This window comes from Sinocyclocheilus grahami, unplaced genomic scaffold (assembly GCF_001515645.1).
Source record: "Sinocyclocheilus grahami isolate Dianchi unplaced genomic scaffold, SAMN03320097.WGS_v1.1 scaffold13.1, whole genome shotgun sequence".
Lineage (NCBI taxonomy): Eukaryota > Metazoa > Chordata > Actinopteri > Cypriniformes > Cyprinidae > Sinocyclocheilus > Sinocyclocheilus grahami.
The window spans coordinates 577,262-604,924 of record NW_015505192.1 but is presented as its reverse complement, the minus strand read 5'-3'; the positions used below and the strand labels follow the sequence as shown (position 1 = coordinate 604,924).

The following is a 27,663-nucleotide window of genomic DNA, read 5'->3' as shown; positions in this document are numbered from 1 at the left end:
TTTCAATCAACAACAAAAAAACTATTTTATAGTAAATAGTTATAGTATAGTAATAGTTAAACAATAACACTGAATCGGTAAACCACTAGTATTTTCAACTTCACAATCCACAAAACATGTCTACAAATATCCATCTCTCACCACAGTATGGCGCTGCAACATCAAGGCTGATCAGCATGCATCTTTTGCCCATTTTACACATAAACTGCCTTAAGATGTTGATTGCATGGGGCCCTTAGTCATTATACTGTGTGTGATTTACTTGAAAACTGTATGAACCAGAGCAGTTGTGTTGCATCTTCCTGGACGCTCAGGAAGCATTTACTGTTGCAGTCTGAACAAAAAATAAATAAAACATTGGAAAATTGAGTTTGTGGTAAATAGCTGGTGAATTTGGTCCTCTTGATCTCCATTTTGCTCATTTTTCCTTTGGAGAACTAACGCATCCTGAAGTCAGACACCAGTACTGGGCACCTCTGAGGACCGAGAACGGACACAGTGGAAGAGATCACTCTTCCTCTTCATCCTCCTCCTCTTCCTCCTCTATGTTGAGGAAGGGGTCGTATTTGAGGCAGTTGTGGAGGTAGTGAAGGAGTGTGCGGTGCAGGTGTTGGTTGGTCCGCTCTTCTCTTAAAGTGTGGCCTTCGTCTGGGTACAGCTGAAGGGTGTAGTTGGCCTCTACCTTCACCAGACGACTCAACAACTCAGCGCTGTGCTGGAAATGTACCCGTGCTAAACACACAAACAAGTAAAACATGACTGGAAATCCCCAAATGATGTATGTGAAGGATTTATAATTCTGAAACTAACCGTCTGCAGTCCCGTGTATGAGAAGGAAGTTTTTATTTTTTAGCTTGTGAATGTCGTCCAACAAAGATGCAGCCTGCAAAGAAACAACATATTGGCATCTCAGTCATAATATAGAAGATTGTTTCTGAATGTAAAACAAAAAGGTAGTTGCAACTTTGTTTCTCATAAATGCTATTTTATTTCTTCCAAATGTGACCTTTTATCCAGTTATGGCTTTGTTTAACTGTAACTTTAAATGTCAAAATATGACTTAAAATCTCATAATTGTGTCTGTTTCTTGTAACTGTAACTTTGTCACAATGTAACTTTAATTTCACAACTGTGACTTTGTTTCTCATAATTTTGTGACAAAATGAATTTCTCACAACTATAACTTGTACCAGTAACTCAGAGTCTTAACTTTGATAAAGTATATCTCTTTGGTTTTGAGGCTTTAGTCTTTGCAACTTCAGGGATCTTATCTATGCACAATCAGCTTGTAACACTCCAAAGAGAAAGGAAAACTTGAAATCGCATCATATGACCCCTTTAATGTTTGATAATGAATGAAAAGGTTGATACAAAAGGTCTACCATGTACGAATGCTCCTCTTTATTTGGAAGGCCTAGATATCTTTCTGAGAAGGCAGCACCTGAAAAACAAGGTTGAATCCATTTTCACACATAAATGTGAAAAGAAACAGTAGTGCACTAGATAAAAATATTGTTCTGCCATGGTGTACGGAGCTGGAACTCACTATAGAGCTTGAAGTCTGTGATGGGAGCCATGACAGCAGCACATTTGAACATCTGATCGGTTGCTGTCAGCATCTTCAAACCTAAATAGCCACCAAGTCCCTGTGAGGTCAAAAGTAGGCTGATGTCAGAGCTCTGCAACTGAAGACTAAATTCAAAGTACATATCCTACGGTGACGCATTGCTGCCACACGCATATAATTTTTTCCACTCAATTATGTCGTAATAACGAGATGTTATGTCGTTAATACTACACAATTATCTCGTTAAAATGACATCTTTTCTCGTAATAACGAGATGTGTCGTAAAAACGATATAACTATCTCGTTAAAACGACATATTTTTCTCGTTAAAACAAAATTTTTTCTCGTAATAACGACATATGTCATAAAAACTATATGTTTTCTGTTATTATAGATATATGGTATATGTGAGCGAGCTAAGCTTTCGCCAGTCTGACATAAACGAGGATCTGCACGCTGCTGAAATGATTGAAATACACTGTTTTAAATGTGTTTTAATGTAATGGTTTTAATTGTAGTGGCATGTTTATTAGGATTAATCTCCAATCTGTCTACAATATAGTGCTATCCAATAACTGCACTCAGACCCATGACTTGTTTAGGCTATGATCAGATCAAAACAGTTATTTTTGAATAATCGACTCTGGGCTTAATATTTCTTTATTTGAATGACTGAAGTTTGAATTAACAACAAATCGAAATCCGAAATAAAAAGAAATAAAGACATTTTCTAATAGGCTAATAATAATAATAATAATAATAAAAATAATAATAATTATTATTATTAGCCTATTCTGTTTGGCAAACGGGCAACGAAAATTAAGCTAGATTTTTTTTGTTTTTTTTTGTTCATGGGTTAAAAAAAATGAGCTTGCTATTTGTGCGTGGGCGGCCCTAAAAACGCCACTTTTTCTCTCAGCCTGTCTTTACTGCCTATCCCATCACACAGAATAAGAGTTCATCTCATGTACCGCTCTGCAAATTAGTCACAATAACGTTTCTTCAAACTGTCTGGCTGTTGTATAGGCTATATTGCTTGCAAATATACATCTCATATAAAGCACAACAGTGTTCTTCTCAGCTCGGCGGTGCCGGTGCGATCCCTTGGGCTACAACAGAGGAAAGAAATGTCTGCTTTATTTTCGACTTCCACAATAACAACAAAACGTTACAAATTGCTTTTGTAAAATAACAGGGTGCGCTTTCTGGCGCACCTTGTTATGTCTAAAGGTCTACTTAAATAAAACAATCGAAAACAAATTTGTGTTTATTTGATTCGTATAGCCTAAATCCAACAAGAGGTACTGTACAGTCTTTCCCGTCTGAGCTCATCTGTATTTTGTGCTCACACCCAGGCACAGCGCAGCCTATTCCTTCAGTATAAAGCAAAGCCTGGAATTTTACCCATACGAAGAACGTGATGTGATGCGCGGCTTGATTCAGCTAAAGATATAATTTAATAATATATAATCACTAATACATAATTAATATATAATCAGACTAAAGTATCAAAGCTGCCCATGCATGTGAAACAAATATTAAAGCATAAGCTCATTTGTTTACCCACGAACAAAAATAGGCCTACGTAAAATCTAGCTTAATTTTCGTTTGCCAGTTTTCAAACAGAGCGAAATAATAATAATAATGATAATGATAATAATAATTATTATTATTATTAGCCTGTTACAAAATCTCTTTATTTCTTTATATTTCATATTTCGATTTGTTAAATCAAACTTCAGTCATTCCAATAAAGAAATATTTTGTTTTGATGTTTTGATCTGATCATAGCCTAAATGAGTCATGGGTCTGAGTGCAGTTATTGGATAGCACTATATTGTAGACAGATTGGAGATTAATCCTAATAAACATGCCGCTACAATTAAGACCAATACATTAAAATACATTTAAAACAGTGTATTTTAATCATTTCAGCCACGTGCAGATCCTCGTTTATGTCAGCCTGTGGCGACAGCAGCGCGGACAGTCGCTTAGCTCGCTCACATATACCATATATCTATAATAACGGGCAAACATATCGTTTTTATGACATAATATGTCGTTATTACGTGAAAAAATATGTCGTTTCAATGAGAAATTAGGTCAGTTTAACAAGATAATTATATCGTTTTTACGACATAAGATCTCGTTTTTACGAGAAAAGATGTCATTTTAACGAGAAAACATCTCGTTATTACGAGAAAAGATGTCGTTTTAACGTTTAAACTTTTCTCGTTAAAACGACATCTTTTCTCATAAAAACGAGATGTTATGTCATGTTATATTAACATGTTATGTCATTTAATTGAGTGGGGGAAAAAAATATGTGTGTGGCAGCAATGCGTCACCGTAATATCCAAAGTGAGAATATGATGCAAGTCTACAAAGGGATTTGTTTGCTAAGAAGATGTGTATTAAAGCAATAGGCCACAAGAGGCAGAGCATTAGATCCATTTGACCACTTTTAAGTCGTGTTATTTGAAATGATGCAATGCAAAAATCAGTTTAATGCAATGGCTAATGGTTTTTAGACACCAATGTTCAATAAACAATTACATTTATAATAGTAACTACAACTACATCACATTTTCTATTCTTAAGTAAATATGGGTGGAGCTTGCAGTATTAGAATGTTAGGGTCACTATGCAGTTGCTAAGGTGTTCAGAGGCCAGTTGCATAAACATAGCCACTATGTTAAGACGGTGTCTTCAGAACTAGTTTGACCATCAAGTAGCTAGCCACAAGAGGTAATCACACTTACATTTTGGGTTCAATTTATAACTGACTTAAAAAAGTTATGACCAGTCTTGAAAAAGAAAAAGACTAAGACTAGACTTAAGACTAGGCTAAGCAGTTTATGCATCTGGTCCCAGAGTGTTTTTTAACACATTACTAAGGTGCTATATATAAAATAGAGTGCAACAGTTGGGTCCTGAAAGTAAAAATTCCATTATTTTCTCAATAACTCGATAACGATAACTTACAAACCTTTTAATATAGACCTGTTGTGAGTTCTGAGGTTGTTATTTAATGGTATATGCTTTAGTTACATCCATCAGTTCACATTATTTCAATTTATTATATTATATACTATATATTATATATATTTTTAACAGTGAATTTACTGGTGAAAAACTACATTACCCATGATGCTGTGAGGAAAATTCCACCAATCAGAGTTGCGGCAAGCAAATTGCACCAAAAGAGCTCGGCAGGGAATGCCTACTCCCATAAATCACCTTGAATGATATAATCACACCAGTCTTGACGCACTCTCAAAATACTTAAAGGTTTGTATATATATATAGTTTTTACTTTTGTCTTTTTGTCCAATTTTCAAATACTCCTCTGCTTCAAATGAAAGTTTGTAATGTTTTGATTAACCTCGAAGCTGGTTGGTTTGGTTCATGGTTTTTAATGTTTTAAATTAATACTTTTTTAAAATCCCTACGGAAAAAAATACTTCCAGAGCCAACACCTTGGAAAAGTGGGCGGATACAGTTGCACTCAATAGATCATTAGCCTAACTGTAGGCTGTTTACAGTTTCCAACTTGCATAAATCAGCTATTTATTCAAATGTGACTCATTCAATCAGAAGTTTGAGTTTGAACATATATTTTACCTTTCCATAAACAGCTATTCTTCTCCCATCAATGTACGGCAACTGCATTAACCATCTGAAATAAAACATGCAAATTTCAGGTGGCATTTAGGAGTTATGATAAATGGCTGGCGTTTTATAATCAGCCAACATATTAACTCTGCGGAGACCTAAACATTGCTTTTTTGCCTGGAGCAAGAAATTTGAAAGAAAACCCAGCGTCTGCTTTAGAGTATAAAGCATTTCCTAATCAGATATTTTGTGGCGTAATGTGCAAAATTACTTTACTAATAGAGGTATTACTCTTAATAACTGAAAAGAGAGAACGACTCACTCCACGACTCCAAGCTTATCTTTAATGCGGAGGGAACTGAGCTTGCGAGGGTCCAGGGTGCTGCTTTTCTGTCCCTGCGAGACCCGGCTGCTGCTGTCGATCCAGGCCAGCGCCACTCCATGCAGGCTGGATAAAACCTCTGGCCAGCCCAGGGCAAACTCCTCCGTTACCGACTGCATCCCGGGAATACTGTCACTAAGGGTGCAGAGCATGGATGGGTTGAGGTGTTGACATATAATGTCACATTGTAGATTAAAAAGACATCAGCACACTGATCTTCATTCTGTAAATGTGTTCGCAATTGCTGAACACTTCTTGCATCTCAATCGAGCATGTGCAAATTGCTTATTAATAACGCAGCATTCATAAATCATGTAGCCTAACCAACTAAGGCGAGGGAGAGAAGAGTCCTAACTAGATTTGCATTTCCACAAGGAGATACCGCCGCTTGCAAGGCAAGAAATAAGTCTTAGGCAAGCTTAAGTTTTGGGCTTTGGTTTGGTGTGAGAATCAGAGCTGATTTGTCACTGTCAGGACACTCAGCACGCATCTTGTTTGCAACACTGACCATAGTACATACTGCCTACTATTTAAAAAATAGTGAGTAAAGTGTAGACATTAGCTCGATCATTAGCGTGAACGTTTCAAGCTGTAGCATGCTACATTCTTGTCACATGTATTAATTCAGCAAATCTTGGTTTCATTTTTAAAAAATAAATCTTTTTATTTCAATTTTGTGTAGAATTTGAAAGTTTAATCAAATAATGAGTCAAAAAAAAAGAGATCCATCATGATGGTTCATTCAACTTCTCATAATTGTGACTTTGTATCTCACAAATGTCAAAATTTGAAATTGTTGCTAATTTATTTCTCAAATTTGTTTCTTTATAATTCATATTTAAACCACACATTTGCAACTTTTATATCTCTCAATGCGACTTTACACACTACAGTTGAAAATTTTGGGTTCAAAAATTTTTTTTTTTTTAAGAAATTCATATTTTCACTCAGCAAGGATGCATTAAATTGATGAGACATCATGTGACACTGAAGACTTGAGTAATGATGCTGAAAATTCAGCTTTGCATCAAAGGAATAAATTACATTGTAAAAATATAAAACTAAAACTTAACTAAAATAGAAAACAGTTATTTTAAATTGTAATAACATATTAGAATAGAATTAGAATATTACTGTTTTATTGATCAAATAAATGCAGCCTTCACGAGCATAAGAGATTTCTTTCAAAAACATAAAAAAATCTTACCAAGGAATACTGTCACTAAGGGTGCAGAGCATGGATGGGTTGAGGTGTTGACATATAATGTCACATTGTAGATTAAAAAGACATCAGCACACTGATCTTCATTCTGTAAATGTGTTCGCAATTGCTGAACACTTCTTGCATCTCAATCGAGCATGTGCAAATTGCTTATTAATAACGCAGCATTCATAAATCATGTAGCCTAACCAACTAAGGCGAGGGAGAGAAGAGTCCTAACTAGATTTGCATTTCCACAAGGAGATACCGCCGCTTGCAAGGCAAGAAATAAGTCTTAGGCAAGCTTAAGTTTTGGGCTTTGGTTTGGTGTGAGAATCAGAGCTGATTTGTCACTGTCAGGACACTCAGCACGCATCTTGTTTGCAACACTGACCATAGTACATACTGCCTACTATTTAAAAAATAGTGAGTAAAGTGTAGACATTAGCTCGATCATTAGCGTGAACGTTTCAAGCTGTAGCATGCTACATTCTTGTCACATGTATTAATTCAGCAAATCTTGGTTTCATTTTTAAAAAATAAATCTTTTTATTTCAATTTTGTGTAGAATTTGAAAGTTTAATCAAATAATGAGTCAAAAAAAAAGAGATCCATCATGATGGTTCATTCAACTTCTCATAATTGTGACTTTGTATCTCACAAATGTCAAAATTTGAAATTGTTGCTAATTTATTTCTCAAATTTGTTTCTTTATAATTCATATTTAAACCACACATTTGCAACTTTTATATCTCTCAATGCGACTTTACACACTACAGTTGAAAATTTTGGGTTCAAAATTTTTTTTTTTTTAAGAAATTCATATTTTCACTCAGCAAGGATGCATTAAATTGATGAGACATCATGTGACACTGAAGACTTGAGTAATGATGCTGAAAATTCAGCTTTGCATCAAAGGAATAAATTACATTGTAAAAATATAAAACTAAAACTTAACTAAAATAGAAAACAGTTATTTTAAATTGTAATAACATATTAGAATAGAATTAGAATATTACTGTTTTATTGATCAAATAAATGCAGCCTTCACGAGCATAAGAGATTTCTTTCAAAAACATAAAAAAATCTTACCAACCTCAAACTGCTGAATTGTAGTGTCTCACACAACATGACTTTTTAGACACATTTTATCTCATAATTACCTGACTCATTTAAAAAAAAAAAGGGCTTCCATACAATACAATGCTGCCTTACTAACAGTATCATACAGGCACTGGTGAAGTGTGGGGAGACACTTACATGATAATAAGGAGAGGATGCAGGTTTCCTCCATACCCAGGAGGCAGGGACATCTTTAGATCTAGGTCTGTAATTATTCGCAAAGGCAGTTAAAACAGAACAAACGTCCGTTTCTACTGTATCATACTGCAAGGAAGTCTGGGTACCGACTCGTCAATATTCTAACCACTGGCAAATGAGCTCCCATGAGCCTGCTGGTTTTTAACAAACTCTCAGTAATACACACACACATGCACAAACAAACACAGTCAGGGGACCTGATGTACAGTACATGTGCAATTTATATACACATGCAAACCTCCCCTTACACGTCACATAAGCAAAAATACACACGCTGCAATAGGCTTCCCCCAAAGGCACCACTAATGGTACAGCTGTGAGGATCCAATTAGCAAAACCGAAACAATTATCTGATTGATTCTTAAATCTAGTTGGCTTTGTAAAAGGTTTAGATCAATTTATGCTGAAAGGAGGAATGTAATGAGTTACTTAAGTAATCTTTTTACCGCTGTTGTCAGAGGAAAGTGTCTGGAAAACTGTCTCAGAGAGCCTCTTGGTTTCAAGAGACATAGCGAGGAGGCTGTTGTCTTCCACCACTGTGTATCCTGCAAGGAAAGCACACAAACTTAATACATTTTTGGCATAAAACCAGAACAGTTCACCACCTTGGAGTATTTAAATATTAAGACTGTGAAATAATGAATCCAGATAATAAAATACAAGATGCCATGAAACACTTTTAGATGTTTTAGAGAACACTCTCACTACAACAAACTCTAAAAATACCTACTGGGGTGCTTTCATACGAAAATATAATGAATTGTTTTCTCAGAATCATATTGGCAATTAAAGTGAGTGAAGTAATGCTGCTTGGGTGGTTCTATGCGATCATTAAGGTGTTCTAGGTAGTTTATAGGTGGTTCTCTATGATATTTTAGTCCTTAGATATGGTTCAGAGCCCTCCTTCAATGCAAGTACTATAGATCAAAAGTTTAGCGTCTGTATGATTTTTTTTAATTGCAGAAGTGTCTTATGCTCACCAAGGCTGCATTTATTTGAAAGAAAATAGCCACATTGTGAAATATTATTTCAATTTAAAGGGGTCATATGATGCGATTTCAAGTGTTGAAGCAGCCGTGTCAGGGAGACGCTGTGTGTTTCTAGGCGAAAGCAAAAACACTTTATTTGGCCTTCCAGAAGTAGATGCATTTAGGAATCTTTAAGATTACTTACAACAGAACAGCAATGCATTTTATAGATGACCGTTTCATGAACCTAGGAGAGGAGGTAATTCTGACTTTGGTAAGACAATCTGCCGCTCCTGAATCAGCTGCTGTTTTGTTATTAGTTTAAGTATTTGCTATTGACTGTTCAAATGCGGAGTTTTGCGCATCGTGTGTGTGTGTGCGTGCATGCGTGAGTGCGAGAGAGAGAGAGAGATCACAGTGGAGTCAGCTGTCTTAACCGTGGCTTGTGTACTGCACACATACCAGCTTCATCACTGTGTCTGTCACGCGACTCTGTTCCCCTTTCGGGCTCTGTCTTTACATTTATTTTGAAAGCTGAAGCTCGCGATTATGGTACGGGGCGTTACATTTCCGACGAGTGCTTGCGGTGTTCGGCCAATCACAATGCACTGGGTCAGCTGGCCAATCAGAGCAGACTGCGCTTGTCAGAAGGAGGGACTTTGTAGAAAACGTAGCGTTTGAGAGAGGCGGGGCATAGAGGACTTACAATAATGTACAGTATTTGAAAAATAATGTGTTTTTTGAACATTAAAACATGTCAACATATTCTGTTACACCAAATACACAAAATAATGATCTTTAAAAAAGCATCATATGACCCCTTTAAAAGAACCGTTTTCTGTTTAATAAGAATATATTTTGAAATGTAATTTATTCCTGTGATGCAAAGCTGAATTTTCAGCATCATTACTCCAGTCTTCAGAGTCACATGATCCTTCAGAAATCATTCTAATATACTGTTTTGCTGCTAAGGAAACATTTCTTAATATCAGTGTTGAAAACAGCTGTGCTGAATAAGTTTGCAGGTTTTTTTTTTTTTTTTGAGGAACATAAAGTTACAATACAAACATCTAGGACAAATTCCACAGACAAGGAATTCAAACAATCCCATAATCCAAAGTATGAACAATAATAACAGTCATATTTGACATAATACGGCAAACTATAACAATGTTCACTAAGGTGCATTTATACATAAACAATTCTTGTTTTTTGACACAATTGTATTAGCAATTAAAATCTTTCTTTCTGTTTTACAGCCACAAACGGCTTGTTATGAGAAAAATATTAATTCTACTCACTGGAAGGGTCACTTGTGCTGTGAATGGTCACCTTTGGGACACCCGGGCCTGAAAAAGTATAACAGAGATGAGAAACATCAATCTATTTTTATCTACCTAAGTGTGTTTACATTTGTGCGTGAGAGACGGTGTGATCTTACCCAAGCAATAGAGGGTAAAGTATGTCTGATTGGGGCTGAAGTCTGCTTTGAAGACACTGCATCGCTCAAACAGGTTGCATGTCAGACACTGGCGATGAAACACTCCTCCGAGCTCCACACTAGTCAACAAGCATGCATTTCATTATTTCACAATTCATCATCAATGTTAATGCTATCGACGACAATCAAACTACTCTGACACTTAAAGTACTCTGACAATTAAAGTAATAGCTTATACAAATAAACACTCATAATCTAGTCAATCTCATGCCTTTCCAAACCTATCTGGCCTTCTTCTGTGAAACCAAAATAAAACATTTTTAATAATGTTCATGCTACGTATAGTAATCAGGACTGTCAAAATGAGATTTAACAGCTAAACATAAAAATAAACTTTTTGGCTCTTGACAGCCCACTGTACTGTATAAAAAAAGCATTGTGAACACTGAAATGTCTCTTTTTGTATTTCGTAGAAGTCAGTCAGTCATAAAGAATGACATGGGAAAGAGTTTTCAGAATTTACACTAGCGTTCAAAAGTTTGGTTAGAAGTCTCATATGATCATCAAGACTGCATTTATTTGATCAATAATACAAAAAAAAAATGATAAACAGAATAATAGTGTCAAATATTACCATTTAAAATAATTGTTTTCTATTTTAATATATTTCAAAATGCTATTTATACCTGTGATGGCAAAGCTGAATTTTCAGCATCATTACTCCAGTCTTCAGTGTCACATGATCCTTCAGAAATCATTCTAATATGCTGATTTGCTGCTTAAGCATTAAGCATAACATTGCAAACAGTTGTGCTGCTTAATACTTCTGTGGAAACTGATCCATTTTTTAAGGATTCTTTGATGAATATAAAGTTCAAAAGAATTTATTTGAAAACAAAAGTAACATTATAAATGTCTTTACTGTCATTTTGATTAAATTAATGCATCCTTGATTAATAAAAATGAACTTATTTAAATAAATAAACAATAGTGTTCATTTCTGGCTGAACTGTCCCTATAAATTCCAGTGCATTATACACACACACACACATGCTGAGCTTGTTTTCCACTATCCACTTGCATTAAGCCCAATGCTGGACCTTTGCACTTTCACCATATTGCTTGGATAGTCGCAATAAAAAATCTATGAGAACTTGTGGCCCACAGAGAGCAAGTGAGAGTCTTAAAGCATTAATCAAAGGTTAGAGAACACCCTTTAAATCGCTGTGAGGCACAGTACCTTCCCCTCTGCCCATCTCCTTTTCAACCTTCTCTATCTCTCTCTGCCTCTCGCGTTCTCTCTCTCTCTCTCTCTCTCTCTAAGCTGCCGTTCCTGTTTAAATGAATTAGCCGGGCTTCTTGCCTGGAGCTCACTAGAGGGGAAAAATGTCTATTGGCTTTTCACAAATGTCCCCGAAATGCATCTCAGATGTAGAGTAGAAAGATTTAATTGATTACAACACAAGTCATCAATGAACATACATACTCAGAAATTGGAACTTCAATGCAGATGCAGAATATCAACATGTAATGAGGACACGGACGTCCAAAATCCACGAACATATTGAGAAAATGAAATATCTCACAACACAACAGGATATGCAAATGCTGTCAGCATGAGAGGTACAGAATTCCTAGACAGTGATGATAAAATACTCAATTACAGCTTAAAAGACGTATCCGATTGGGACAGAACCTACCTGTGTAAGTGTCTGCTCTGCTGCGACTCCTCCGTACTCAGAAAATAGCTACAGGGGAAAGACACATTAAGTACATCTGAAAAGGTTTTTGAGTTACTATTTGTAGACAGTCATTTATGCTCTTATAATAGAGGCTACCTCCACATACTACCTTCGTACAGCTGCATACTAAGTAGGTTTGTAGCGGTTACACATGCAAAGTAGGGAAGTCAGTGTTATGCATTCATTTCTGTCAGTACCAGATTAATTGTAAGTCATCGTTTTGCGGGCCTAAACTTTGATTTGAGCTATAGATCTGACGTCTTATAAATATTCATGCATTGAAAAGATGACAAAAAAATATTTTTCTGTAAAGCTATGACTTCTGGGATGTTTTTTCAAGAGGGTTTGTTTTACGCGGTTGCAATTAGAGAACAAAGCCGGAGAGAAAATGACAGAGTCGTTACAGCCAATTCAAAATTAAAGTACTGTATTAATTTTAATTAAGTGCCATCTTTGCTAAATGGGATCGCTAGGCGTAAATAATTCAATAATTACTCATATTAGGTAGTTCGGTTGACTATGGGATGCTTTACGACACAGTCTTGAGGCTTTCGAGTTGAAATGGTTTGCTCATATTGGCAGGCAGGATGAGGTAAAACAGAGAACCATCTGCCGTGAACAACGGCTCCTCCTGTAGGACAAGCCACCATCAATATACTTTCCTCTAACAGATCAAGGAGAGACGAGACCATTTTGATGCATGATTTTCATTTCCGTCCGAGGTGGATGCAGCTTTTAGGAACCGAGGAATGCAGCCTGAGAATTGATTACATGCCCCCCTGGAGAGAGTGAAAGAGAGAGAGCGAGAGGCTGAACTTACCTGCCGCTGGTTGTTGTGCCAGAAGTCCATCGCCATTTGGTGCCTCTGAAGATTAAAGATGTTTTAACAGGATTAGACATGTCATATATTATAAGTAAAATATGTGTTTAAATCATTTGTTCTCTTCTGCCTGCCAGGGAGAGTTGTACATCATAACAAACTCCACGGCTAACGCCGAGTTTCAGTCTATCCGTCATTCTCATTGGCATCACATTAAGGAAGTGCATGTTTCATTTTTATCTGCAGTTTAGATATGCTGTCAGGAAAATCTAGAGTTCCACATCTGTTCCATTAGGCTGCTCTTAAGTGAACTTTATTTAAGATATAAGCAACATATTTCCTCTATTTTTACATTTAGATTACTTTTGCCATCAAATATCCATTTTTCATATTGTACGTTATAATTTTGTTCTGCCTAAATTAGCTTGTAGCATTTAATTTATATATTTTTATTTTTAATTATTTAGACAAAATAATATCGAATTTTAATATCAACCATTATATTGGTTATGGGCCAGAACATGGAAATAATTATCAGCTTGTCTTACCATCCAGAAATTTAAAGTGCATTGCTTGTTAAGTAAATAAGTGTAACAGTGACTGCCCACATATCCAGTGGCTAAAGTTTCTGAACTGTTTTCACATTCATTTTTTCATTCATATTTTATTCAGCAAGGGCGTACGTATTAAATTGATCAAAATTGACAGTAATGGCATTTATAAAGATTTCGGTTTCAAATAAATGCCTTTGAACTTTCTATTCATAAGTGAATCTTTAAAAAAAATAACATTCTATATATATATTTTTTTTTTAAAGTGTTTCCACAAAAATATTAAACAGTGAAACTGTTTCAAGATTTTTATTCAGCAAGGGCGTACGTATTAAATTGATCAAAATTGACAGTAATGGCATTTATAAAGATTTCTGTTTCAAATAAATGCCTTTGAACTTTCTATTCATAAGTGAATCTTTAAAAAAAATAACATTCTATATATATATATATATATATATATATTAAAAAAAAGAAGAAATGTCTCTTGAGCACCAAATCAACATATTAGAATGATTTCTGAAAGATCATGTGACTCTGAAGAACAGCAGAGTATATACATTTCTGTATATAATATTATATGTAACAAAGTTATTAAATATTTGTATATATTTGAATATTAAGTCATTTGTGTGGAGACAAATTTTTTTAATTAAACTGAAATCCTTTAATAAAAAAATGATGCCATCAACAGAATCATCCATCATCGCTTATCAACCTTAGAGCACATAGTCTTGAGAGGTTTATACATTATTGCTAAAAATCCATTTCTCGATGGAGAAAATGAATGGGATTTGCACTTTCAGAACACGACAGTTGCACTCTGTTGTGTATTTCAGCACAGCTCCCAATGCCTCCAATTATAAAGCACTGTTGACAGATTTGTCAACACACAGAGTGTAGAAATCAAACAAGGACTGCACATCTGTCTGACGCAGACACTCCTGTGCACATGCATTCAATCGCTCACTAGCACATACATAAAAAGGCAGTGACCTTTAGGTGTTAAGACCAGCTACACATTACAACTGAGGCTGAAAAGTAAAGCCGAGTTAGTCTTTCACGCCTCCAGAAGGAAATTATAGGCTGAGTCGGCAGAATAAAAGTAAGAGATTCTCTGCATGTTCTGAGCAGAATATAAAATGAGAAGCGAATCGATGGACACTTTTCAGTTAAAGATACCCAGTGGGCTGTCAGCTACACATTACAACTGAGGCTTAAAAGTAAAGCCGAGTAAGTCTTTAACGCCTCCAGAAGGAAATTATAGGCTGAATAAAAGTAAGAGATTCTCTGCATGTTCTGAGCAGAATATAAAATGAGAAGCGAATCGATGGACACTTTTCAGTTAAAGATACCCAGTGGGCTGCAGTGGATGAGCTGGTAACCCCTTACCTCCGAGCAGGCTCCTGTCGTGGCCTCACACACACACAGCACAGACTGGTTCTGGACCCGATTCAACCAGCGCACAGTCAGACGAGTGCTGCTTATCCAGCTCACCATAGAGATGTAGCTATCTCTAGAGAAAGATGAGTAAGAAAGACAAAAAGAAAGAGAAGGAGAGAGTGTACAGTGCATTCAGAATCACTACTTAGATTATTTATTAAGATACTATCTTGAAAATATAAATTTAAATAGGAATGTAGACACTCCCATATAGGGTTATTATACAACCCCAATTCCAGAAAAGTTGGGACGTTTGGTGAAATGCCATAAAATCAAGAATATGTTATTTGTTCATTCCTCTTTAACCTTTATTTAATTGACTAAAGTACAAAGAAAAAAAATCCAATGTTTTCACTGGCCAACTTAATTTCATTTTGTAAATATAAACAAATTTTGATTTTAATGGCTGCAACACACTCCAAAAAAGTTGGGACACATCAACTTTCCTTTTAATTATAGTGTTTAGGAGTTTGTTTGGGAATTGAGGATACTAATTCATAAAAGTTTAGTAAGCAAAAATTTTGTCCAATCTCACTTGATACAAGACTTCAGATGCTCAGCAGTCTGTGATCGTCATTGTCTGATACTCCTTTTCATGACTGGTCATACATTTCCAATAGGAGGACTGCAGGCTGCTCTGCTGCACCCTCATACCATGACAGACGTTTGCTTTTGCATCTGTCACTGGTGAAATTCTGGATGGTCCCTTTGGTCTTTGGGACTGAGGACTCGACTTCCATTTTTCCCAGAAATAACTTGAAATGTGGACACAGCACACATTTCCATTGTCTCATTATCTTAGATGAGCTCGGGCCCAGAGAACCCCCGCGGCATCACTGCATAGAATTGATGTATAGCTTTCTCCTAAAGTAACAAGTAAAGAGTCAAGTTGCATTTACTGATGCATCGGCAGACTGTTAAGTGACCAGTGGTTTTCCAAAGTACTCCGGAGCTCATGTGGCTATATTTAACACCGCAGCATGACGGTTTCTTATGCAGTTCTCAAAGGTCACACACATTCAACTGAGGTTTCCTGCCTTTCCCTACACAGACTAAGATTTCTCTGGATTCCCCGAATCTTTTCACAATATTATGTATGGTAGTTGGTGAAAGACCTAAATTCTTTGTGATTTTACATTGAGAAATGTGATTTTTCCAGCTTTGCTTGCAATGATACATCACATACTACAAATTCACCGGCATACTGTGAACTACTTCAAAACGGTTTAATTTTAATATTCTATAACCTTTTCACTTTTATTTTGCCTCTGTCCCAAAATAGATAAAAAATTGATTTACATTTTTTTTAAATATTTAATTGAATACAACAGTATTTTAAAATATAAAAAGGTCAGTGTAAATAAAAATAGATTATTTTATCTAACATTTATGTGTGCAACAGTTTGTTTTTTTATAAGGATATAGTGCATTAATACATAAACAGAATTTTATTTTTTGTGTCAACTACAGTACAATTTAAAAGGGATAGTCCACCCAAACATGAACATTTTGATGACTTACTTTCTTCTGTGGAACACCCAAAAAAAATTCTGAAGTATGTTTGTACCCAAATGGTTTCTGGTCCCATTGCCTTTCTATAGTATGGACAAAAATACCATGGAAGCGAATGGGACCCAAAACTACGTGGTTACCAAGTGTATTGTGTTGTTAGCTTAGAATCATGCAAAGTGAAGACATATTGATATATTGTAAATTTTTAGAACACAATTACAAGACTTTTTGAAACCGCTATTTTGGCTCATGTAAGTACTTTAATGTTCAGCTAGTAAATGTTCCATATTTAGTTGGTTAAATTCCTTTTATTATATTTACATTTAGTCACCTATCAGAAGCTTTTATCCTAATCAACTTGAAATGAGGAACATTACAAGCAATATTACAGCCTTGCTTTATGTTTGTTAACATAACATTTGTTGTTTGTGATGTTTAATGCTACTATTCTGGCCAGATCTCTGTAGCAAAATTAGACTTTAAGCACAAGGGACTCACCTTGGAAAAAATGTTTAATAAAATCATGCTCTGGGGATGATTTTTCACCAGGAGGAACTGGAAAGCCGATTGCAATCAAGGACAAAATTCAGCCTGAAAGCTATGCTTGGAGTGAAGATTCATTTTCCAGCATGACAAAGACTCAAAGCACAGCAAAAAAAATAAAGAATGGCTTAAATACAGAAGGTTGGTATTCTGGAGTGGCACAGCCTGAGCCCAGACTTGAATCCAATTGAAAATCAGCAGTAAGACCTGAAATTGCTGTCCACCAGCATTCTCCATCTAATCTGGTAGAGCAGAAGCATATTTGCGCTGAAGAATGGCCAGTAATTCTACAATCTAAATGCGGAAAGCTCACACCGACAAACCTGAGATGATGCAGGTTGTACTTTTTGCTACAGGACTATGGGACTGTACAAAGAACTGAGGGGGTTGGGGACAACATAAAAAAAATCATCATTGCAAATGTAATAAAATCTTCAGTGAGTAACATCAAACCACTCTTAATAATCCATTGCACGATGTTGCCCAACAACCCCATTTTCTTCAGTTTGCAAATGCATGATGCTTAACTAGTTGCTTATTAGCATGCATATTACTAGAATATTAGCCATTTATTAGTACTAATTAAGCATATATTAATGCCTTATTCTACATGACCTTATTCTACATCCCTAATCCTACCCAATACCGAAACCTAACAACTACCTTACTAACTATTAATTAGGAATTTATTGAGGGAAAAGTCGTAGTTAATAGTGAATAATTGTTCCCTATTCTAAAGTGTTACCATTCACATTTGTTAGAGACTAAACTTGATTTTAGAGTCATAAATTATTTGCATATCATGAAGAATTGCTTAAATGTGTTTGTTGCCTACAACCAACACAGCGACAGTGAAATGAATACAAATCATTTGCAATTTTTTTAACATTATAAATGTTTTTGTTTAATAATACATGCAATAGTCAGTTAAGACACATTTCACCTTTTTTTTAAAGGATATAAAAAATTAACACGTCTATATCCACAGCCTGTGCACTGCATATGCGTACTTGTGGACACACGATAATTAAAGACAAACTTCACCTGCTGTTCTGGGAGTCTGGAGGAATCATCTCTAATGTGTGTGCTGGACCGTATAAATTCACCACAAACAGACTGGCTGATGGGATTCTGGAACCCGCCTGTACAGAGCAAATACATTTAACATCATCAAACCAAAAAATAAATGCTCTTGCAGTCAGTAAATAGTGCATATATTTGCATTAATTATTCAATATAAACTTTAACTGTGATATTGGATTCATTTTGAGGCTTTTTCATCTTGTAAAACAAAATAGTTGGCTGTATGTCTACTGTTCTTACCTTTGGATAGGGGTAGAGGACATTAGAAGGGTAGATCCCACCCAGGAAGTGATGTATCTCCATAAAAGGAGTTGCTGTGTTGTTAATAGACAGATATGCCAGGCGTGCGCTGTCTTTGGCCCACCAGAATGCAGGATATTTCAGCAGTATCTCCTCTAAATTTTAATAAGGTGAGACAGAAATGAAATTTTGATGAGGCTAATTAACCCATACGTAGACCTATGCAAAAGGAATTAATAATTTTTTTTTCTGCAAGGTCGCATTAAATTGATCAAAAGGATGCTTTAAATAGATCACAGTTACAAAAGATTTCTATTTCAAATAAATGCTGTTCTTCAATTCATCAAAGAATCCTGAAAAAATTTTTATTAAGCAGCATAACTGTTTTTAATATAGATAATAAAAAAAAAATTCTTGAGCACCAAATCAGCATATTAGAATGATTTCTGAAGATCATGCAGCAATTTAATTATTTATTGTCATCACAGGAATAAATTATATTTTATATTATAATAATATTTCACAATACTGTTTTTACTGTATTTTGACATTTTTCTTTAAATGCAGCATTGGTAAGCATAAGAGACTTCTTTCAAAAATATTTAAATCTTACCGACCCCAAGCTTTTGAACAGTACTGTATCTCAATATTAAAATGACAGCCATACGATTGGACGGCAGGTGAAAGTTGGAATCTCAAAGTGCCTAGTTCTGAGTTTTAGCACAATCCTTTTTACAGTCAAAATTATCTTTTTGCAAGGATTCTCAAAATAATATCCATTCAGTAAACATTGGAAGAAATGTTGCTAACGTGGGAATCTGCATCATTGTGACACTGGCATATTAATCGTTCTAATTTGCTCAATAACACTGAGCACGGTACTGATGCCCACACAATTCTCAGTGCCAAAAGTGCAAGATCTGCCCTAGTTTGCCTTCCCGCCCGCCTTTTTTCCTATCGTTCTGTTCTCTTCTCTCTGTAGTGTTGATTCTGACTGTAAAATCTTTTGATTCATGTTCATCACAACAAGTCTTCCTCTGCGCTTTCAGTCTCAGGTTGCCCTGGTTCACATGATGCGTACCTCTTCATTTCGAAATCTCCTCTAACTTTGACTTCCGTCCTCCTTGACTGTGACTTAAAAGGGATAGTCCACCAAAAAAAAGAAATATCTGTCATCATTTACTCAACTTCATGTCATTCGAAATCTGATTGACTAACTTTTTAAGTTTTTTTCCAGTTGACAGGTACTTTTTCTATGTAATCACAATGGCTTAGGCTCTTAAGATTGGAATAAAGGTATAAATGTAACATAAAAGTCAAGTCAAATTCATTTATGTAGCAGTTTTCACAATAGTGTTTCAAAGCAGCTTTACAGAAATCATGATGTTAATGTTTATAATATCTTATATCTTCATGCCTTACACTCTAAAAAACGCTGGGTTAAACTCAGCTATTGGTTTGTTTTGATCCAGCGGTTGGGTTGAGTCAAAACAACCCAATAGCTGGGTTTGTCCCTTTTTAACCCAGTGCTGGGTTATATTTAACCCAGCATTTTTTAGAGTGTATAGTCGCATTTAGATAATATAGTATACATTTTGTAATGATACAAGCAATAATAGATTTGTTATACACTATATACTGCTTTATGTGAGTGTATTGAATGTACGCAAGCAAAGTAGGATGTACTATATCCAACTTTTAACATATCACTGGGTGATAAAAAGAAGATGGTCATATACAACTATGTGAAGTGTTTTGAAGTCTTAAGACAGCTTTGTGTAAGAAACAGACCAAAATTTACGATGTTATTTACTGATCATGCTCCCCTCCAGTGAGCTGTTAACCACTGTGACATCGAGTCAGTGAGAATTTGAGAATCAAATCAGTCTGATTCATGAATGAATCATTCAGGGATTTGTTTCCCAAAAGCATTTTAACGCCTAAGTAGATCAAAGTGACCGTTGGTGCCAACAGTTTGTATGATCTACTGCTTTTGGGAAACCCAGCTCACACCAGTCTTGTGAACCAGATCGACAGATTCATTAACAAGATCTGACTCGGAAGCCATTCACAAATCAGATATTGCTATTTCTTTAATGAACTCTTATGAATGTTCCAAGATTCAGCAATCAAGGTGTTTAGTAAATAATGACTTTTGGTCGGTTTCTTACACAAAAGCTATCATATGACTACAGGTGACTTGGAATAAAGGGTACGAGTCTTGTGAAAAATGTCTATGATGCTTTTGCGTCCTTTTAGAAGTTCAAAAGCCTTTTTTGTGTTCTACAGAAGAAAGAAAGTCATATAGGACTGGAATGACATGTGGGTGAGTAAATGATGACAGATATCATTTTTTTGGCTGAATTATTCTTACATTCTACATTTCCTATATCTAAGTGTCTCTGTAGCTTTTGATTTCGCTCAGACTATCCTTTATACTGTCTTTTGCAATTTCTATTTCACTCTTTCAATATATATTTCCTTTTCCTTCACAACACTCACCTTCTTTCCCTTCCTTTCCTTTTTCCATTTTCTTCCTTCCTTTGCAATTTCACCTTTTATATTTTCCTATCTCCCTCTTTCCCTCTCTCCCAGTTTCCTTTCTAATCTCTCCGCACACATTCACACATCCCATTCATCCCATCTCTATGATTGATTTCGATTGGCCAGCATGATCTAAGGGCGACTGCAGATCACATCATTTTTATCCTCGTCTTCTTCAGTCGCTGTAACCCCCTCCCCTCCCTCCCTGTGTGATTTCTGTGCTGCTTTCAGTTCAGTTACTTGAGCTGCAAACTGCCTCAGTCAGCACATATTCTCTAGAGAAAGCTGAAAAGGGGGGGGCGGGGGATGAGAGACAGCGATTGTGACTAGAGCAGGTGGAGAACTAACTGAGAAATCCTGTGTTTCCCTGCAGACGTGACCACATAGATTGGCATCATTTATCCTGTGAGATAGGAAGCAACATCAAAAGAAAGGAATTCAACATACGTCATTCACCAGATTGCACGGTGCACAATACAGAATTCATTTTAATCAGCAACAAAAAGCAATATTCACAAGAGACGTCAAGAGAGAGTGCAAGTGCAATTCAGGAGAAAAAGAATATGGATTGTACTGTCAGTGTTTTCACTCATTGCCTGTTTTTCCCTCTTTTTTACCCTGTATTGGCATCATTTATCCTGTGAGATAGGAAGCAACATCAAAAGAAAGGAATTCAACATACGTTATTCACCAGATTGCACGGTGCACAATACAGAATTCATTTTAATCAGCAACAAAAAGCAATATTCACAAGCGACGTCAAGAGAGAGTGCAAGTGCAATTCAGGAGAAAAAGAATATGGATTGTACTGTCAGTGTTTTCACTCATTGCCTGTTTTTCCCTCTTTTTTACCCTGTTTTTTTCTCTGTTACTCATGTCTACACCCTGTTTCGTCATCCTCCTTTGAGAAGAGAGAACACTGCTGCAGAGATGATTATTTTCTGAAGTGGAGGTTCAGCAGGCGGATTATAACTACAGATTGCTGTGGTTGCTCAGACAAATAGCCTACAAGTTGTTTATTTTCAGCCTGTTACTAAAACCTGCTGTAATCACAAAGGCTTGCCCCAGTGTGATGCTCATTACAATTCAGTACCAAGCAGCTCCTCTTCTCAGTTTCCATCTCTCCCACTGCCTGTCTGTATCCCTCCTTCTTTCTTTCTATACAGCCCATATCCTCTGTCTCAGAATATTCTATTCCTACCATGTTTGCTGTTGATCATAGCAACGTTCAGTGATGAACATGCTGCAGAAATTATGGACAACATAAGTGGTCTCTCCTGCTAGTCTGAAAAGATTTTGTCCAGTCCAATAGATAAAAGATGTAGTTCACTCTTGTAACAATAGCTAACAGCGCTTGTACCATCAATACGTGCACAGCATCTGTCAGGTTTTGCTATCTCTGTGTGGACCAAATGTGCCCAAAGTACATAGTGGGAATCTATCTTGTAATACTATACAAGGAAAATGACGGGGACTAAATAATGTCTAATTTACACATGTAAAATCCAAAGTTTTTTATTTTAGGGCTAGGGTTAGTCTATATACTTAAAAAAAAATTGGAGTAGGATAAAAAACAAATTTGATTCATGTAGTTCACTCTTGTAACAATAGCTAACAGCGCTTGTACCATCAATACGTGCACAGCATCTGTCAGGTTTAGCTATCTCTGTGTGGACCAAATGTGCCCAAAGTACATAGTGGGAATCTATCTTGTAATACCTACAAGGAAAATGACGGGGACTAAATAATGTCTAATTTAGACATGTAAAATCCAAAGTTTTTTATTTTAGGGCTAGGGTTAGTCTATATACTTTAAAAAAAATTGGAGTAGGATAAAAAACAAATTTGATTTAGAAATTGCTAGTAAATTTCACAAATAATTAAATTAAGAAATGTCAAGTAACACACTGAATTAAAGGTGAAACTGAAGTACCGAACGAGTATTTTTTTTTTGTAAAGCATTATTTACAACTTTGACCCTCTTCGAAAACGTATAATATTAAGGTGATATCTTCGTCTAGATAATAAGATATTAAAAATAGCATTTCTGATGATCCTTTCGTAGCAATTCTTGCACGATAAAAGTGCATTTAGGTTCTTAAATATAATAAAATATGTGACATTTAAGGGACATGATTTCTCATATTTACATACAATAGGCAACACCTCAAACATCATTAAGTGATTTTCTCAAAATCGCTCTGTGGTCCAACTGGGATATGATTCTGCATGGTGATAGAAACAATAAAGAAAACAATAAAGAAATAAAGAACAATAAAGAAAAACAATAAAGCAATCATCTTTTTCTCTAACAGACAGGTAACGCAGAAATGAGACAGCTTCTTGATGTTTTTCTGTTCATATTACTCACATGGTGGATATTATAAGCCATCAGGATGAACTTCTTATCAGCTGAAACCTGGAACCTCATGGACTTTAGATCCTAAAGCGAACAACAAAAAAGAATTTCAAAACAAATTAAGCTCTATCACACACATCTACAGCATGCTATAAGTTACCATAGACAATAATTTGTGTAAAAAAGCAAACATTGTATAGTGTATTCATAAATGGAAGACATTAATTATCAATTAGTTATTAAATAATTATACTATTTGGGGCTTACACATATTATGTGTATTCACATTTATCTTGGTGCAAAGTCTTACTCCCTAGTCTTCCATTATATTATTATATTGAGGCTTCTATATTTTGTGTTTTAACATTTATCTTGGCAAAATACCTACCTCCATAGACTTCCACTGTAAATGTATTAACTCAAATACAATTTTTATTTATTTTAGAAACATTTGTGTGGAAATCAATATGGCATTGAGCTCAACTCGTATTCTTCCCTCTAAAAAAACCCATCAGCCTCAAACCATGATTGAGGTAAGTGCATTGAGGGTAGATGTCGTTGGGGCATAAAGCCAATGTGACGAGTGTACAGTAACAGTGTTGACAGTGTGGGGAGGAGAAGTATCTGCCATCTCAACAACACTTCATTGAGCATCTGAGGCAATGACCCATGTATGTTTCTCAGTGTCACCCAGCCGCAGCGTTCAAAGGGTGGCCCTGCTGAAACAGTCTCTTTGAAGACGCATGCTATGGGATTAACTGAGGAGAAGTGCAGAAAATGGGAAAAAAAGACAGAGCATTAACTGTCGAGCCTCTAAAGCCGAAAAGCTATTTTCTCTTTCTCTTTGCTCATTTTTTAGCATTCAGATTCTTTCTTCAAAGACGTTTAGCTACCAGTCCATACCCTCTCTCTTTCTATGAAGTGACCCATTTGTCAGGTTCCATGACAATGGAGCTAATGGAGTTGTATGTCTTGTCCTGCTCACATGCCTCAAGGGAGTAGTAATTCTCCAGAGAGCTGCTTTACACTGGCGGTTTGGGATGGGGAGAAGACTGTATGTATGTGTTTGCATGCCCTTTATTTACTATGTTGCTGTCTTTTATGTGAGTGCATGCATGTGTATGTATCCACTCACCAGGGTGCTGTTGTCCAATAACATGGTAGTTAGATTGGTGCTGAGATTGTGGATTAAAACATGACCCTCCCGTGTGCAAAGTGACACCTCGTTCTCTGTAAAACACAAAGATGAACATTCAATAGCTGAGCTCCAGACTGACCTGCACCTTGACTGCACCCTAATTTGCATATTCTGAATATGCACTAAGAGTATGTACTTCGCTGATGATGGAAAAGTACACTACCGTACCATGAATATTTTTATCCAACAAGGATGCATTAAATTGATCAAAAGTGACAGTAAAGACATTTACACTAATAAAAAAAATCTATTTCAAATAAACAGTAAATTTTAACTTTCTATTTGTCAAAGAAAAACAATGTATAACACTTTTAAAAAAGCATATTAAACAGCACAACCATTTTTAACATTGCTAGCAATAAGAAATGTTTCTTGAGTACCAAATCAGCATATTAGAATTATTTCTAAAGCATCATGTGACACTGAAGACTGGAGTAATGGCTGTGATGAAATGTAATGAAACAAATTGCATTTCAAAATATATTAAAATAGATAAGTTGTTTTAAATGATAATAATATTTCACAATATTACTGTATTTCTGATCAAATAAATGCAGCATTGGTAAGCATAAGAGACTCAAAAAAAATATATAATAATATATATATATATAACTAACCCCAAACATTTGAACAGTATTTTCAAGGAAATCACCCAACAAATGACTTACTTATAATAAATCAGTATTTTAAAATCAAAATATTACACATCATTCTTATACTGAAATACTGCTAAGGCAACTTTGACTTCACATTCCTATTTTACTACACAAACTTCTCCTCTTCCATACAGAAAGGTGTTGTGGGCAATATTAGCCCAAAAACATGCAAGAATGCACACTTTAAAGTTGAAGTAATATACCATTCAAGCACCTTAAAAATTCTGTTATCAATATAATAGAGTTTGGGATGCAGTAATCCAAATCTTGCATGCTATATAATAAAAACTGAATGTGAATTGAAAGGCAGCCTGAATGAATTCCGTAAAACAAACATTTTAACCATTAGCAGAAAAACACATTGGTCTCCTGTTGCACTACAAGACAATGAATTGTTGCACTCCAGGAGCCCGAAATGAATGAACTTAAACCATTCCCTTAAACACAGTTTGTACAATAGGAGTTTTCACCATTTAGCCATGTCGCACATGGGTCATGAACTCGGAAATCTTCGCTCTCCAAGTTCTCTAGAGTGAGACGAGACAGCAGCAGGAGGTGAGACTCATCTGAAATACAAAAAAATGAGAAGCTAATTGAGTCTCATAATTCTGTTGTGTCTTAATTTACACTGAATGGTGCCTCATTTCACCTAAAACAGCTTTATGTACATGAAAGTGTGTGTGGGGGGGTGTCATTTTCTGCTATGCGGGGGACGAGGTTGGCGTTTTAGGGCTTGGACGCATGCAGAGACGCCTTCTCGACTGTTTTTCGAAACTGAATCTACTGCAGCAAAAGCGAATGGATGAGACGAGCAAGAGTTTTCTTACAAAACAGTATATTAGATGTGTTTTCAGCTCCCAGAATGCCTCGGTGACAGCCAAGGCTGAAGCAAAAAGCTACAGCGGTGTATCTGACGGCCAGGTTGGGACGGTTACGAGACCATCCGTCATAATCAAGAACAATAAACAGCCACTTCAAGGCTAGTGGAAAATCACTACTGGTGGCAGAGAGGGGGGACCATGGAGTAAGTGTTTACTCATTGACTGTCCATGAAACTTAGTCTTCATTATCTCTGTGTCTTATGTTTGTGGTTTCAAAGGGAGAAGCGAAGCCACCACTTCTCACCTTCCCTCAGGGGTAAAGGTGAATGAGTGATCTGTGTTAGTAGAGAAAGTGGGGGGGGGGATAAAACTCATAACTTAACCAGCCGGCATCCAGTCAGACTCCTTAACCTCAGCTGTCTCAGAACAAAAAGAGCACAGTGAGAGCGACTGCCTGCTATTTCTTACCTAAACACCTTCTGACTGGCTGGTAGCTCTGTACTGCAGTAGGTCTAAAAGCTGATGTGAATGTTTATTTTGACTTTTACATCGAGACATTTTTTTAAGGACAATCTCAACTTCCGTTTCATGCCGACTTTAAAACTGTAGTATGCTACAGTGTCACATGACCTCATCACTTTTCATGTTTAAAACTTCTGGTTCATTCATCACACTGGAAAGGGAAGGTCAAGTTGAGCGTATTGCATTGTGGGATACAGTATTCCATGCAGTATACTCTATATACAGTATTGACAATTTTGGTTAATACAGTTAGTCGTCTGAACGTTCTATGGCTGAATTCAGAATAGCACACTAGCATACTACTCTTACTATTTCAGTCGTATCTTTTACATGGTAGAAATATTAAAATTAGTATGCAAGTATGCTATTCCAAAATCAGTATTTGCATACTGTGCAATGCATACCATTTCACAAACTATTTTTAGTAGGCAGTATTTAGTGTACACTGTGCAGTATAAGCAGCACACTAGTATTGTAGTATGTTTGGAAAACCTGTTTGGAAACAGTTATTAGAGGCACAAATATAGCTTTCACAAACTTCAATATTAAAGTGCTGAATATTTTCAAACTTATACAAAAGGAAAATAGCAGGTCTGTTTCTGTGGCCTAAATTCACAGCTTCAGAAAGTCTAATTAGAACCTCTTGGAAGAGTTCTTGGATGCCGTTCATTGTTGTGAAACAAAAATATAACTTCAAAAGCTTTAGAGGTTGCCAGCATGGATTCTAGCCAGAGGCTCATTATTAATAGATCTTACTGGCTGCTGCACACAATTAAAACATCTGCTGATAGTGTCTGATAAATCTATCTGCACTCGTGCAGTAGAGGGAAAAAATCACAACACAACTGGCCTCTTTTCAGATTCCACAAATCTATAATACTTGCGCTTCAGAAAGTCATTCCCCACAGTCAGCTCAAGGCTGAATTTACTCATTATGTGAACCAATAATGGTCTCAGATCAGGGTAAAACACTGGAAAAAAAATAAACTTCTTGTTTTCCAATGAAAATGTACCGTTCAAAAGTTTGGGGTCATTGAGCTTGCTAATTTTTTTATTTTAAAGAAATGTATTCTTTTATTCAGCAAAGACGCATTTGATAAAGAGTGATTGCAAAACCGCATAAAAAAGTCTTACA

At 35.9% G+C, this 27,663-nt stretch overlaps 1 protein-coding gene across 1 annotated transcript; it reads right to left on the bottom strand.

The window, feature by feature from the left end:
* On the bottom strand, positions 1 to 27,461 carry LOC107599359 (inactive dipeptidyl peptidase 10-like). Its single transcript, XM_016290929.1, has 21 exons — positions 27,379 to 27,461; positions 25,656 to 25,774; positions 24,467 to 24,561; positions 23,344 to 23,415; positions 23,186 to 23,197; positions 18,429 to 18,581; positions 18,150 to 18,247; positions 15,000 to 15,123; positions 13,057 to 13,101; positions 12,770 to 12,867; positions 12,195 to 12,242; positions 10,495 to 10,613; positions 10,355 to 10,402; positions 8,532 to 8,630; positions 8,026 to 8,092; positions 5,505 to 5,699; positions 5,192 to 5,246; positions 1,547 to 1,646; positions 1,383 to 1,441; positions 811 to 883; positions 1 to 732 (listed from the first exon to the last, which is right to left on the bottom strand). Exons 1-21 carry the CDS (start codon positions 27,459 to 27,461, stop codon positions 509 to 511), a joined length of 1,986 nt encoding a protein of 661 aa, XP_016146415.1. The 3' UTR covers positions 1 to 508.
* Positions 27,462 to 27,663: the final 202 nt, after the last annotated feature.

Coding starts and splice junctions, on each gene's coding strand:
- LOC107599359 (XM_016290929.1), bottom strand. CDS start 27,461: ATGAGTAAATTCAGCCTTGAGCTGACTGTGGGGAATGACTTTCTGAAG. Junction 12,243..12,769: donor GAAAGCCTCAAGACTGTGTC/GTAAAGCATCCC, acceptor TTTCCCCTGTAG/CTATTTTCTGAGTACGGAGG. Junction 884..1,382: donor AAGAGGAGCATTCGTACATG/GTAGACCTTTTG, acceptor GTTTCTTTGCAG/GCTGCATCTTTGTTGGACGA.